The sequence below is a fragment of the Gambusia affinis genome, linkage group LG21 (genome assembly GCF_019740435.1).
Source record: "Gambusia affinis linkage group LG21, SWU_Gaff_1.0, whole genome shotgun sequence".
Taxonomy (NCBI): Eukaryota; Metazoa; Chordata; class Actinopteri; order Cyprinodontiformes; family Poeciliidae; genus Gambusia; species Gambusia affinis.
Genome location: NC_057888.1, coordinates 2,537,110 through 2,553,463, shown reverse-complemented (window position 1 = coordinate 2,553,463; position 16,354 = coordinate 2,537,110). Strand labels below are relative to the sequence as shown.

At 37.6% G+C, this 16,354-nt stretch overlaps 1 protein-coding gene across 1 annotated transcript; it reads right to left on the bottom strand.

The window, feature by feature from the left end:
- Positions 1–5,339: 5,339 nt before the first annotated feature.
- Positions 5,340–8,595, bottom strand: mc4r (melanocortin 4 receptor). Its single transcript, XM_044105226.1, has one exon. The coding sequence runs from the start codon at positions 8,312–8,314 to the stop codon at positions 7,325–7,327; it is 990 nt and encodes a 329-aa protein (XP_043961161.1). The 5' UTR covers positions 8,315–8,595; the 3' UTR covers positions 5,340–7,324.
- Between the last annotated feature and the right edge of the window lie 7,759 nt (positions 8,596–16,354).

Below are 16,354 nucleotides of genomic sequence, written 5' to 3'. Positions count from 1 at the left end.
CTGCAGAGGGGTTTGATTCATTTGACGCAGCAGCTGAAAATGTGACAAATTTTTCTCCCAAATTAAACCGAATCTACTGGACTATAAGGTTAAGAGGCACCACTTGTAAAGCTTTAAATCATTTCATCCAACAAATGTTTGCAGCTTTCATGTCCTATCTTTCAAATCATAATTCTCCCCACTTCAGAAATTCATTTTTATCGTTAGAGGCACTGACTAATGTTTTATGAACTTAAAACAATGTGATTTAGTCCTGATCTGTGTTTATGTGTAAATATTACTTGCTAATGACTCCATCACTGCTTGAAGGTCTCTTGTTAGCGCTGTAATTAGTCTTATCGTGTTACTGCTACGTTGATTTGTGTCTGGATTTTTCCTATAACAACAGGCAGATAAAACTGAAAGGACTGAAAATGAACGCTTCAGCCACTTGTGAAATAACAGTGATTCACCACCTGCAGACTTAGCATTTTCACTCCACACAACAGCTGTCACCTCCCTGATAGAGGTGCATCGATTAGAACGGCTCCATCTCTGGTTCTGCTCCAACGAGGTTTATATCACATCCAACCGACTTTCACCACGCATTCACATTTCTGAGTGAAGTAATACTCTACAGTCTGGATGTTACACATGTAAGAGATCCCTTATTATACCATGGAAGATTAAATGTTGTTAAAACTAAATGTGTTCATATGCACTTCTCTTCGTTTATAGGTAAGAATATGTGGAAAAATTAAATCATTCAACATTCAGATTTTACCTACGATTCCAAGTTTGGAAAATTTTGCCTTGATTAATTCTAGTTGTGAAAAGTTGATATGAAAATCTGTTAGCTAACATCTACGCTCTTCCTTAACTCCACTCTTGAAAGTTCAGCCAAAAAGCAGCAAGGAAAATAATTGGCATTCCTGGATTTGCTGCTCCAATGATCGCCAGGCGCATGTCAAGCAGCATTGTGTTGAGGTATTTCAGCTGTTTTCTACATATGCTTTATGAAAAAATCTCCAAATACTAAACTGCAAACAGATGAGAGTCAACTCAGTATGGTTATATACAGTAGACCACACTTTAAACCACATTTTGAAAAGTCAACATGAATTGTACTAGCCCTGTTTGTATGACATATCTAGTCATAGTTTTTCCACCCACTAGACTCAATTCAGATCCCAAAATCTCCACATTTGTCACATTTTCAGCTGCTGTGGTTCCCTTTCACACTGCACTGAGTCAAATGAACCAAACTCTTTGAAAAACCTGCTCCCCTCCTCACCAGTGGGGGCGCTGCACCAAGAACAACTGAAGGAAACGGCATGAAAACCTCTGAAGAAGACACTGAGCACAACGTCCTTCTTCACACAATGTAAACAAAAATGGAGCAGCATTTGTAGGATTTCCCTTTTGTCTTTAGCAACACTCTTGGTTTTATTTACCCAAAATGCTCTGCTCTGTAGTCCGCTTCCTGCTTGTAGGAATTAGTATGAACAAAGTCTAATATAATTAAAATCTTCCAGTCTTTTTTATTTTAAGTAAAAAGTTGCTCAGTGGTTATCACTATTTACTTGGAAATTAAAATGAAAAAAACAAAACACTAAACGTTACAGAAGAGTTAAAAAATTACAAAAGTTCCCACCGGAGAGCCAAATTTGTACCATTCATTGCAGTCGGGGGCCATACTGAAGTGTTCCAAGGGCCACAAACGGCCCCCAGGCCACACTTTGGACACCCTTGTTCTAGACAAATGAGCTAAAGTTTGATTAAAGTGAAATAAACAGGATTGGTGTGAATGAACCCCAAGACTCACTTATGTAATAAAAAGATTTAATCTAGTTTAACCAAAAATGGTTAAGATTAAGCCTAATGATTATTCCTATTTACATCTTTAAATATTACACAGAAGCATTTTCGGTCGCAGTCTGACAGGTTTGTATCAGGGAATTATCACTTTCTAACAAAGGACACTGCTTGTGCTTTCTTTCAGCAACCCAAATGAAAGCACTAATTGACCTTAACTGAGGCCCTGACTTGGAAATAAATTCCAGCATTATTTGCCGTGGCTGGGGATGCCAGGCGCTGAGTCAACACGGTCTAATTTAATGCAAGCAGCTCCGAGTACAAATCCCTAGAAGCACCATCTGATAAGAGCCCACAGAGCTCTTATCAGCAGAGCACAAAACGATGAAATATCCTAAAAATAATACATTTTTCAACCTTAAATCAAGCGTAAAGAGTAACGCAGAGCCACAACACGGTGGTGATTGGTGGTCCGATCTGCTGGTTCATTGGCTGTTTGGAAGGCAGTGGGGCGAGGCTCTGACTGATACGCTGGTTGTGGCGTTTCTCTCCAGCACATCAGGATTCAGCAGGACTCCTGGCTTAAAGATACCATTTGATAAGAGACTCCCTGAAGAGCCGGAGATGAAGCAGCTCACTGCGTCTGCACAGCTGCAGGCGACATTTGGGGAACTGTGAGAGTCTGACCGTTTTTTAGACGGTTTGGTGCGTTTCTCACATCAACCTCATCATTTGCTCAACAGCTAGAACGTTTCTCATAAGAGTTATTTTTTAATTTCTTTATAATTGTTTTTAACAAATCAGTAGAAACACACACACAAAAAAGCACCGTTTTACACATAAGAATCAGTCATTTTAGCTACCGTACCTGTCCGCAAAGGAGAGAGAAGTTTTTTAATTTCCACTCTTTAATAATATTCTTTAATGTACCTTGGTATCAAAACAGGATATTTGCTACTCTTCATTTGAAAACACTTTCTGTATTTAGTCAAGTTTTAATACAACAGTTAAAAGCAGATTTGGATGCACCAAGGTGGACTTTAGAGTACAAGTCAGTGAGTATGTGTGGTCCTAGTAACCATGACAACCACAAAGCTTAGAAAAGATGATCATTTGTACATTTTTGTCACAATTTTGTGAGAAGATTTTAATTTAAAAGTAGTTTGTTTTGTAGTTTTGTCCTAAATTTTTAAAATTTATTCTAGAATTGTGGTCGGGGCCAAACAACATCAGTCCAGGGACCAAAAATGGCCCTCCGTCCCTACTTTGAACACCCTTAATCAAACGGCTTACACACCTTTTTATGACGGCATTTCACTCTGTTTACTGACCCAAAAAATGTCTGATCTTGGTGAAACAGATTAACAGAAAACAGATGGAAAATAAATCTGCACACCTACCGAAAAGAAATTACTTGTAAATGTTTTCTTATCACTTACAAAATATTTATTATTATTTTATCACATATTATTTTGTATTTGTGAAAACTGGAAAAAAATACAGTTACATAACTCCTGTAGGATTTTTTTCTCTCCAACTTCACAGTTACATGGCACAAATATTTTGACTACGTCTATTTTTTTATTTAATCTATTTTAAGTGGGAATAAAAGTGGAGTTGTCGTAATTTAGTCCTAAATTTATTTTAAAAATCTCTAAAGGAGCTTTTGTAGTTTAAATTATGCATATTACCTGAACGTTTCAGCACAGTGAACATTGCTGTCCAAATGTAGTAAAGAATGAACTCAACTTTAAATGAATTTGGTGTGGTGGCGTAGTGGATAGCGTGACCCCCGTTTGGAGGCCTTGAGTCCTCGTCGCGGGTTCGATTCCTGGAAAGATGTTTTTCTTTTATCCGATAAAAGCAGACATTAAAATCTTCACCCTGACCGTGAAACCTGTTGCAGTGGAGGCTTAGGGTTTTGTTGATCCCCCTTGAGGTGCTTTTAGGCTTCTGCCCTCCATGAAATGTTTTTCAGTCTAAGAGGGCAAAGTTTTGTATTTTCTTTCAGCTAATGTTCCAGGAGTCTTCCTGATGGATTTCTTTTGTTCTGCCCCAGCAGAGACCCTCCAAAGCAAACAGCTTAGCTAACAAAGAAAAGAGAAAACACCTCCCACAAGTAAAAGCTTACGGACTGCTCATCCCGCTATTAAAATACATTAGTACGGATAAAAGCTCTCCTGCTCCAAATCCCCCATATAGTAGATTACTGTGGGGATTTAAACATAAAATCAAAATGAAGGAGGAATTTACAAGATATAAAAATATTTTGATAAATGAAACACTCTTATAACAAAAATATTTTCAACATAAAATACATCAAAATAAATTAGTCAGATGAATCTCACACAAAATAAACTTTATAGTTGTAGTCAAAACAATCAGAATAAAATAATGTTTTTAACATATTTCTTAAAACTGTCACCATGTTGTGACAGTTTGTTGTGAGACAGTTAACCTGTGAAAAGATCGATGTCCTCCACCTCTTCCCTGAGCTATTATTGTCATCTGGAGAAAAGCACCAAAAGCAACCAATCAGAGCCAGGAGGCGGGTCTTAGTGCTGCCAATCATCCTCACGTACTCACTGTTAAATGTGATTGTGTCAGAGAAACGGCTCAAACTCTTTCTTTGTGGTCACTGGTCTACATGCTAATAGGACCTAGCATTTATGACAGGCTGTGCTGGCAGCTAGAGCAGTGACAGACATCCTGGCTCTGATTGGTTGTTTATCTGCAGATGGCAGTAGGACCACAGGGATGAGGAAGAAGAGCTAAAGCTGTCGTTTGCAGCCTCTCCTGCAATAGCACCTTACAAAAGCCTTAAATTCAAGTATCAAAAATTAAGGCCTTACAATGTCTTAAATCCAGGTAAAAAAAAGTAGTTTGGCCTTAAATACGATAATCACAGGTATTAAATTTTTGCGAGAATTGTCTAATCATGCGTAATCTATGTTTTTTCCGTCACATACCTTTTCTGTCAGGCATAAGTTTGAGTCATACACAGACATCTGTACTATGTACTGCTGACTAGCTGTAAAAATACCCTTGCTAGTTAGTTAGCATCTATGTTATTGCTGAAATAGAAATATAACAAAGTCAGTTTTCCCGACTTTGTTCTATTAACCATTTCCAGTTCTGGCTTTTTCTTGATCTACTAAGAAAAATGTTACATTTTTAATTTCCTATCAACCAAAACTAATGAGAAATTGTTTTCACATTGGAAAGAATTCAATTTCTTGCTTCTGCCACTGCTTTTAAAAGCATCACTGAAGGTTTTGCAGGTGCCATTCAAGGCTGTAAAGAAAAACACGTAGGTTTTACTGAGAGCCAAATTAATTGGCTTTATCAGATTGAATAGCTGCAATATATAAAATCCTCCTGAAGAAGAAGTGATTCTTCATCACCTAGAGGGATTTCTGGAAGCCATAATTTAATGGTTTGAGATCTGAAGGTTGGATTTCCACCCAAACTGAAGGAAACCTTGACTTTTATCTCAGTTTTGTGCAAAATCAGAGTAAAGTTACATACAGGTCTGCGGCTCAGGTTGCATTATGATTTATTCAAGTCACAGCAGCAGTGATTCACAGTACGCACTGATGGGAAAAAAAAATACAAAACATGTTTTTCAGTTGCATGAGTCACAAAAATGGAGCTGATAAGACACCCTGTTTACATCTGTTCTCTTGTGCGTCTTGTGAGCGTTCAAAAGCAAGTCAAGTTTACAGAGGTCTACGTTAAAAAGGCAACACTTAAAACACCAAAACTGTACATAATCTTTTTTTTCTGAGACACTTTCATACAAAATACGGTTCAGTTTTATATCACAGTGCAACACCATTAAGGCAAAGATTTAAAAAAGCAGCAGGTCACACACAGAGAAAACCTACATTAATTACATTCCTCTCTTTCACATAAACACATTGAAAAATAGACTTATTTATAACCACATGCTTAAAGTGCCAGTGTGAATAACACAAATGTGCAAATTTACACAGATACTTACACAAACTTACAAGAGCATAGATGAGAAACAAGCAGATTTTTATTTTACCCTGTATGAACCTGTGAATGGTGCTATTAAATATTTCAGATTATTTTTTTGGCTCAATATTGTGCAATGTTGAATTTTCTTTGACAAATTTTAACTTAATGACATAACATTCCTGCCTAAGGATTTGAATTAAACAATTCTTCAAAATCAAAGCTGTGGGTACACTTCCACTAACCTGGCTAATTAGCTAATGTGCTAGTTAGCACATTAGCACAAAACATTAATAGTAGAGCTAATGTTTCGTTTAGCGCCTTTGCTAAACTTGCAAACATTTAGCACACCTAGCTTCCTCTAACTGAACTAAGTTCTAAAGCACTAATTTACTTGGCTGTTTTGTAAACTTTCAGTTGAATACAACTGACCAAAAATGGAAAAATAAAATAAAAGTGAGTACAGGAGAGGGCGTAATTGGTCGACGATGAAGGGACACTACTGGCTAACAATGTGGCGATCCGTGATTGGTCGACTTGGTGATGAAAAGCTAAATATAGCATAGTGTAATTCTGCAGTATTTTATTGTTTTTAGCTTTAGCGCTTCAGAATTAGCTTCCATGTTGGTTTAGCTCTAAGATGAACTTCATGAATAACGCCATAGAGTTTAAAATTCATTCAAAAACATCTGGAAAGCAGCAAGACGTCATCACACAGATTCACACCTTTGGTAAACAGAATTACAATCCTCTTTCTTTCTTTAGCCTCATGACTGACATATACATTAATGTTATCATCGCCTAAAAAGGTCTTTGACAGCTATATACAGTAATGCTATGATAACCTTATGAAGCATAGGGTTCATAAGGTGTTATGGCATAACATTGCCATAACATCCTTTTATGGCAATGCTATGGTTGCCTCAGTAAACAATAGTATGATTACCTTTTAAGGCATTATTTTTATCCTTGATTACATCATAAGGCAATGTTATGGTTCCCTCAGAAATCAATGGTGTGATTAATTTAAAGAGAAAAACTCGCCTTACAAGACAAAGTTGTGATTGCAGGATTACCTTATAAGGGTAAGTTATAATTATAACGTAATGACCGCTTTATAATGCAATACTGTGGTTGCCTTATAAGGTATTACCACCTTAAAGGTCAATGTTATGATTGCCTTTTTGTTATGATTACAGTTAAGAGTAATGTTATTATCACCTCATAAGGCGATGCTATAAAGTCCAACCCCAATGCTTCCATGTTCAAGAAACCAATGGAGACATAAAGTAATCTCAGTTGTAACAAAGTTAGTCTCTTATCTCATTCTTAGCTGTCTGATGTGCTTTAAATATTTCATATGCTAAAGCATTTTCAATCTGTGCAGCTGCAAAACTGACATTTCAGGCTTTTCATCCGTTTTGAATCACAATATTGTGGACTGCAGACAAATGCTGAGTGTTAGCCAACCGTCTAATCAACCCCACTTATTCTGCAGACCTGGAGCTTTGCACTGCACACTGATTACAGATGAAATACCTGGAGTGTCTCACAGAAAGCTAATACACCAGAGAGCCTGTGAGCAGCAGAAGATCTCCTTAAAGGTCTTTCTCATCTCCTGGCTGCGGAAGGCGTAGATGATGGGGTCAATGACGGAGTTGCACATGATGAGGATGAGGTACATGTTGAAGTGCGACATGAAGCAGGTGCAGTAGGGATTCCTGGGGCAGGTGATCATCAGGATGAGGTGCAGAAAGAAAGGCGCCCAGCACACCACAAACACCCCCAGCAGGATGGTGAGGGTGATGGCGCCCTTCATGTTGGCGCGCTGCTGGATGGGCGCGTTGCCCGGCAGGGCGGCGATCCGCTTCATGTGCAGGCGCGCCAGCAGGAACATGTGAACGTAGAGCGACGCCATGAGGACCAGCATGGTGAAGAACATGGTGATGAGGCAGATGAGCACCGTGGTGCTCTCCGAGTAGATGATGAACAGGATGCCAGAGACGGTGCAGCACGTCCAGATGCTAGCGATGACCAGCAACGCCCGCCGGATGGTGACGATGTTGTGGTACCGCAGGGCGTAGAAAATGGTGATGTAGCGGTCGATGGCGATGGCGAGCAAGCTGCAGATGGAGGCGAGCAGAGAGCTGCAGATCATGGAGTCGAACACGTTGTCCATGCTTTTGATGAACGTGACAGGGATGGTGAGGCTGCCGCCGTTGATCAACGCTATGACGATCGTCTCCGAGGCGTTGGAAACACTGACCAGCATGTCAGCGACCGCCAGGCTGCAGATGAAGAAGTACATCGGGGAATGGAGGTTCTTGTTCTTGATGATGGCAGCGACCACCAGGATGTTCTCCAGCAGGCTGATGATGCCCAAAGTGAGGAAGACCTCGGTGGAAATCAGCAGCTGCTCGTAGCAGCCAGTAGAGGAATCCTTCTCGTCTCCAGAAACGTCTTTCTCTGGCAGAGTTCCCGGGCACAGGCTCCGGTTCAGGTAGCATGGAATCAAGCCTTGCTCAGCCGTGGAGTTCATCTTCACTTCTTCTCTTTGTTACAGCAAGTCCTGAAGTCTCAGCTGTCTCTTTTTCCCATTTTTATCTTTCAGCTCCTCCTCAAGCACCAAAAACAATCCTGTTGCTCTGGTTTCAGTGAAACAACGTGAGGAAGAAAAGTGGAGGAGAAACGGTGAAAGGATGAAAAATAATCAGCTGGATCCAGAGCGGCAGAGCGCAGCGGCTTGCTGTGTGACCGATCATCACTTCTCAGCCACTGTGGTCTTATCCTGGTCTCACTTTCTCTCCCTCTGCTTATGTACTACACACACACACACACACACACGCACACGCGCACACACGCACACACACACACACACACACACACACACACACACACACACACGCCCTCAGCCCATCCCACCCTCACAGATAAAGTGGGAGGTGTAGGAGGAGCAAAGTTTAGGCTGACGCATTACTCAAGGTTTTGTCACTGAAACGAATTTGTTGCAATGTTTGAAACTTTTCAGGACTGCAGAGAGTGAAACTGTTATTTAATTTAATTTACGAATGAATAAATAATAACCATTCATCTGCTGAATGATTGTTATAGCAGAAGCTTGTTCTTATTTTGAATTAGTGGTGAGCAGAAACCAACACTGCTTTTACTATATCACTTATATTTATTATGTAAATGGTTCTAACAGGAGGAATAAACTTGGGTTATGTTCTCTGAATACAATTGAATTATTAATTTAATCTTATAAAAAATAGACACTAACATGGATTACTGTATGGCCAATGCAAATTACTTAGTACACTTGAAACAAGACAAAACTAACTTACAAATACGTTTTCAGCAATATAGGAGCTTTTTTTAAGTCAGTAATTCCTTAATATTGATGAAAATGTTCTAGTTTCATTCGCAGATTATTTCAATTTTTTACCGTTTTATAAGTGAAATAATCTGCCAATGAAATATTAAGGATATTAAGGAATATTTGACTTAAAATAAGTGTTGACATCTTGCTTGAAAACAATATGTAAGTAAGTTTTGTCTTATTTCAAGTGTACCAAGACATTTGCACTAGAAACCAGATAAAATAAATACTTGGTAAGACTTTCTGTTTTGCAGTGAAAAGTCTAAACTAATGTTGTTTCACAGCAGATAAATCCGACCCAAATCCAACCTTTTCACCATAAAAAATCCGATCTGTGGAATTATTTCAGATTCATATCGAATAGATTTCAAAGCAACAAAGAGAACCTATTAATAAATACAGCTGTACAGCTTTCTATTTCAGCTGCTACTAGATTATTAGCAGCTAATGCTAAGTGGTTAGCAACTTGTTCAATTTCAAGGGTCTGTTTACCCTCAACAGAGTGGTCAACGTAACAACAAAATAGCATTTTTCTTTATTTATAACATCATAAAATTGGCCTTATTCAGGTATAAAGAGCTATAAAGAGCTTTCTATCACCTGAAGAACATTTCCAGGATTAAAGGACTAATGTCTCAGCCAGATCTAGAGAAACTCATCCATGCGTTTATCTTCAGTCGTATTGATTATTGTAACGGCGTCTTCACAGGTCTGTCCAACAAATCAATTAAACAGCTGCAGCTGATCCAGAATGCTGCTGCTCGTGTTCTCACTAAAACCAGGAAGATAGAGCACATAACACCAGTTTTAAAGTCTCTCCACTGGCTCCCTGTAGCTCAAAGAATAGACTTTAAAATACTGTTGTTAGTTTATAAATCACTGAATGTTTTATCACCACAATACATTAAAGATCTGCTGCTGTTGTATCAACCTTCCAGACCTCTCAGGTCTTCTGGTTCTGGTCTGCTCTGCATCCCCAGAACCAGAACCAAACGAGGAGAAGCGGCATTTAGCATCTATGCACCAAAAATCTGGAACAAACTTCCAGAAAACTGTAAAACAGCTGAAACACTGACTTCCTTTAAATCTCAACTAAAAACCCACTTGTTTAGAGTTGTATTCGAAACGTAATCAATTGCAAATGTATTGATGTTGTGTTTTTATTGTTGATTCTATGTTGCATTGTATTTTGTGTTTGATTTGATGTAAAGCACTTTGAAATGCCTTGCTGCTGAAATGTGCTATACAAATAAAGTTTGATTGATTGATTGATTGATTGATAATGAGAACTACGTCCTTCTCTGTGGGGAAACACTTCCTCTTCCACTTGTTACACTGTGAACAATTCACAAATTAAGCGTTTGTGAGTGGTTTCCACAACCTGACACATCAGAGATGAATTTTGGCGGAAACAATTCGCTAGCCAGGTCATCTTGTCCCGCATTAGTGTCTGACCCCACATATGCTTTGTTGGAGGAAGAATCAAGAACTGAGATCAACACAAATCCCTTTATTTTATTCTAAATGCTGAAAATCCCAATAACTATAATTTCTCCAGGCAGCCATTTTGTCTGGAGAACATCAGTAAAAACTGACTCTTGTGAAACTGAGTTACCTGGAAGGTAGCAAAGGGATCACAGGTTACTCCATTTACCGAGCTCCTTTACAAGAATAAAATAAAAAACATGAAATATTGATCATTTTGGAGCTTTATTTCCCTACAGCTGTCCTCTCCTCACCACAAAGGCTGTGACAGCTAGCTCACAGCGCATGAACTCCATCAGATCTCATTATGTTTACTGCTGTTTGTATTGAAGATCTGCTCTACAGAGAGCCGTGTTATGAGTGTGTGTGTGTGGATGAAAACATTGAATAAATCTGTTGAATGTTCTCCAGGGATATAGACCGGAGGAGCGATTAAAAACCTGTCAGACTGCAGTGAAAAAGCAACGAGTCTCCTGGAAAGACGAGGTGTTTTTACTAACAACCTGCCGGATCACGCTAGACTTTTGTGCCTGGAAAATGTCAGACTTTGTGCAATACAGAATTAAACCACCTTAAAAAGTTCCAGAGAAAATTAGAAAGTCATGCCAACAGGTTTTAATACTAAAATTTACCAAATAAGTTTCAAAAAATGTAAATTGAAACCATGAGGAGGTTTTTTCTTTAAATTAAAAATTTAAATAACTTTAAATTGATAGTCAAATGTCTAAGTTAACATTAAAAAGTTTTAATATGAAGCTATATTTTACTATAGTCAAATTAATAAAAGAAACATTTTGAGATATATTTTATATCACAATTTTTTTAGTTCTGAATAAAAATTTGGCAGAAAATGAACTGATTGCTTTCCAAGCCACAACTGTCTGTCTCCAACTTAATATATTTTTCTTAATTTTTTTTAAAAAACTTGTTTTTTTACATCTTCACCGAACAATGACGCACACTGATGACATGTCAGCTTGTTTTTCATCTTCTGGGCATCTCATTTATTTTCTGCCTAAATCAGATTTCTGTGATTCACCAGATGTTCCCTAATATATTTAGCTCCCAAAAAATGTGCCTGTTTCTGTGTTACTCATTTTACACAAGGGAACAAATAATAAACTGGATGTTTTCTTTCTTTGTGAGTTTTGAAAAATATCTCGAGTTTATTTTACTTGCTTAAAATGCCTGAAACAGTTTTTGTTTATCTTGACGCAAATAAATAGGAAAATGATTGTTTGGTCACAAAAATACAAAAGCAAATAGCAAAATTCCACATTGTTGATTATATTTTAAAAAGTAAAAAAAAAAAAAAAAAAAAAAAGGAAATGAGGGAATAGATGCCCAAAAAAGTACTTCAAAATCCAACATGAATGTCTTACACATAAAGTCTGTAGTAAATATTTTTTTCTTCCACTTCTTTTCAAATTAAACTTGTAACACATAATATCTCATAACCTCTATTTGCATAATGCTTGTGTGCATAAAATGCAAGAGAGAAACAATATTAGCAAGTGCTGCTAAACATAGCTGGCAACAACGAAACAATCAAAGTAGTTTTCTATGTGTAGAAAACTATACATAGTTCCTACAAGTCTAAATCAGAAGAGATTTGTGCCACCTTGGTAGGCAAGGTGAGTGGAAAGTATAGATGAACCATGGCTTCAAGACCAGCAAAAAGAAACATCTTAACCAATGTACAAGAAAAAATATATCAACAAAATGGCTGCTGCTGGTATCGACCCGCATGAGACAGAGAATGGAAACATGTCAGATGATGTGGGCAATCTGATCTCCTGCTGTGACATAGTTCACTATTTAATGAACATGAAGAGAGTTTATACCATGGAGGAGCTTCACAGAAATCCCTGGATGCAAACGATCAGTATTTAAACGGATTTATGAAGGATGTACAAACTCTTCAGGTGAACAACAAGGTTCTGGTGACTGGCAGAGTACATGTAGTAACAAACAGGTAGGCTATAGGTCTGTCTTAGCTAGCACATAAAAGCTACATTAGCTAAGCTAATTTTGCTAGTAAGTGCTACAGCAAATATCTCAGTATTACCCAGAGGTGGGTAGAGAACTCAAATACTGTAACTGAGTACTAGTTGTAACGTACTTATATTGTTCATAAGTTAATAAGAATGAGCCGAGAGCTAGCTCTAAGCCTGTGGCTTATTTATTGTTGTCATAGCAACTGCCATGACAGTTAATTACGGTACCTACCAAGGTGGCTGTGAACTACAAAGTTCCCAGATCTATGTATTTAAAGATAAGTATTTGGAAAATTTATTTGCAAATAGCTGGAGATTATAAAATATCCCCATGGATTTGGTTAGCTAGGTGTCGTTCAAAAATCTAGATTTAAAAAACCCAAACACCATTGTCTTTAAGTTCTTCTTTGTTGACTCTTGTTTGCAGAGTTATTTAGAGCAGGATGTCAAAAATGGCAAAAGATGAAACCAAGATGGAGGCGATAATTAATAAAAAGAAGCGGCCCGAGGACTGAGCCCTGAGGAACACCAGAAGTAAGAGGAGAAGTGGGAACAGAAAGTTTGATGGGAAGTTTGTAAAACACTCAGACGACGCTGTCTGGCAGCAACAACCTTAATACATTCAAAGTAATTTAAATTCTCTTTCTAATGTTGAGTCTTCAGCGCGTCTAGATGCCTGAATACGATAAGTCGCTGCCATAATCAATCATATCTTCCTGTTAAGGTGAAGGTGTTACCATGGAGACATGCAGCACACATTTTTGTGTAACTGTGTGCTGCTGGTACTGCTGGACCTACAGAATGCTAAATCCATCAGATAAACCTTAACTCTGACGTTTAGATCGGGGGTTCCCACCACGTCTGACTGAATACCAGATCATATTGTTCATGACTTCCAGCTGAAGATCCATTTGTGATGTGATTTTTCTGACTGGTCAGGCCTGCAGCAGCTGGCGGTGCTCCTGTTTCAGAGCGCTCTCCCTCCACTCTGCAAGACACTCGTGTTGCTGCTCAGAAACAACTCAGATCATCAAAGACGGGAGAAGAGAATAAATGCATCAAAGCAAAACAGCTGCTAAAGCTGCTCAGGCTTTTTGCTGCTGGGAGAGCGAACCACTTCACAAACTCAAAACATCTGCTGGTTTCTTTATCCCGATCATATTGGGACGTACGTCTTTTAAACTGGAACAAAACAGCATTGTTGTGTTTTCTTTTATGTAGCTTCTTAGATCCTCCTGCATGTACCTTTTGAAACAAGAATGTGTGGCTTTTAGTTTTTATTATAATTATTTTGAATGTACAAAAAGCAAAGAGGAAGACAAGACTTTCACCCACAGCTACTGATAATCTTCTGCACGGCCGTTACAATAACTACAGTAACTCTTTGTAGAATTTTAATTACTGGGAGTTACAATAGCATTTAATTTACCTTAAAGTAGCTTTAAGTTAAAATGAATTTGAATTACTGAGTCTGGTCTGTGTTGCTCCATTAACTGCAGAGTTTTGCACATTGAAATTATAAAAATAAATCTGCTTAATGGAAACTAAAAGTTTTTGATAAAAAGTTTTTACGCTTTTTGGCCGTCTCAAAATATTTGTATTTCGCAAAACTGCAATGAAAACACTTTATTTTGTATCACATGAGTCACATGACGAACAGCAGGATGTTGCTACTGCTGGAAACGCAGAAGAAAATGACAGGAAGTGGTAGGAGGGTAATATATGACATATAACTGTTTACATTCGCTGCCATGATTTTTAATAACTTATCATGTAAACGACTTTATTCACATGTGATTTTAATTTATTTTTCTTATTTAATGGACACTCTACAATTGCAAAATTGTGTTTTTTTACTCTAGAAGATAGAAAAAGATTTGCACACATTTGTAATGGAAACGCAGTTACTGTGTGGTTTGTGGCTCATCCATCCTGCTGATTATCAGAACTGACTTTCCCTCCATGTTTGATTTTAATTCTATTCATACTTAATGTATATAAGCTGCTGGGTAGAAAAATGCAATTTATGCACAAAATCCTGGCCAATAATGTTGATTTTGATAAGTGGGATTTAAACTTTGAAGTTGGTTACCAATACCCTGATTCTCTAAAATCCTCACAAACACAGTTTATATCTAAAAGGCCCTCAAAACCTTTTCTGTGGAGATTGAAAAAAAAACGAGGCTGAAAACTCCAACACTGATTCACTCACAGCTACATTTTAGAATAAAAAAGTCATTCAATCAGAATCCCATACATAGACGATGATTTCTGAAGACAAAATAGCCAAGTTCCAAACCAAGGCTGTTTCTATTTTAATGTGATGCCTTTCTGAATCTGTTTCCATGGCAAACCTGCAAAGAAATGCAAAGAATAAAACCTTGAATTCATTGTTGACGCCTGAATATCAACCTCAGATTGTTGCCATTTAAACACTGTATTACAGGAATTTGAAATTAAATTATTTGTTGCCTAGAAAGACCCCAATTTCTACCTTTACAAAGAAGCAGATATTCCAAACATGATGGCAATGAGCACAGTTGTTTTCGAGAGATATTGTGAGTTAATGTATTAACATTCCTTCAACCAGACAAAACTTCTGTATGAATCTTTATTTTTCAATTGAGCGACCTGTGAGAATCCTGTATTATATTTTATAAATGCGTCTAATTGTGAGAAAACCAACATTTTCTGTTTATTCAGTCGGTATTTAATACAGCTGACAAAATAATCAAAACATTTAGCAATAGAAATCTCAAGTTTTGTAGGAAAATGGCCACTTAGCAATAAGATCTACAAGATCAATTAACTTTAGATTAAATAATTAATCGATAAGTTTCCATCTCCTCTCTTGCAGATCCTGTTGTGTTAGCAAATATTTCTAAATACACTTATTTGGGAAGATCATTTAGTAAAAAACAGTTAATTTATAAACTATATGAATATTTTTTTCCAGCTCAAGAGGTTTAGCAGTAAAATATGTTCTGAATAATGAAGCATGCTGACGGATTTTAATTTAGATTTCGAAGAGATTAAGTTCATGCAAGCTGTTAATCTTTGTCTTGCAGAACAATGAAATAAAGTTATCCATTTAATCTCCCTGCTCCTTTAAATATCCTCTCTGTGCTTTTATGAAGGTTTCCAGCAAAATGCAAAAAAGAAAATAAAAAAAATCCCCAGAAAAAAAAAAAAGAAACGATTTTGAGTGGAATTTCATAGAAGCAGGAGAAGCAATTTGAACGTTTGCTAAATGATTACAGAGATACGAGGAAACATTCTTGTAGATTCAGAAATGATGTTTTCATTTCCTAATAACGGAAACATCGTTGACCTTTCACAGGGTGGTGGAGAGAAAGCAGCACTCGCTTCCTGAGTGTCTCCTGATCACAGCGAGCGAAACCTCGCCGACTTCTTCCTGAAAGGTCGGGTCAGAAATCATCGCTACACTATTGGCTGCTGATCTATGATTTCAGAAAACAAGCTGAGTGAAACACAAATTGAAACGTCGTTTCTCTAAACAAGTGGCTGACAAAGTTAGAGAAACAACATCCGCTGTTTAGGCCAGTAAATGGATTCAGAAATAACGAAAACATTCAGAGGAAAAGAGGGAAATAAGGATGTTTCCTACTGATTCTGAAGCAATAAAGCCAAAGCAACCTGTGAAAATAAAATCATTTTTTAAGAAAAATGTTCAAGATGAAGAGTTGTGTTAATGTGT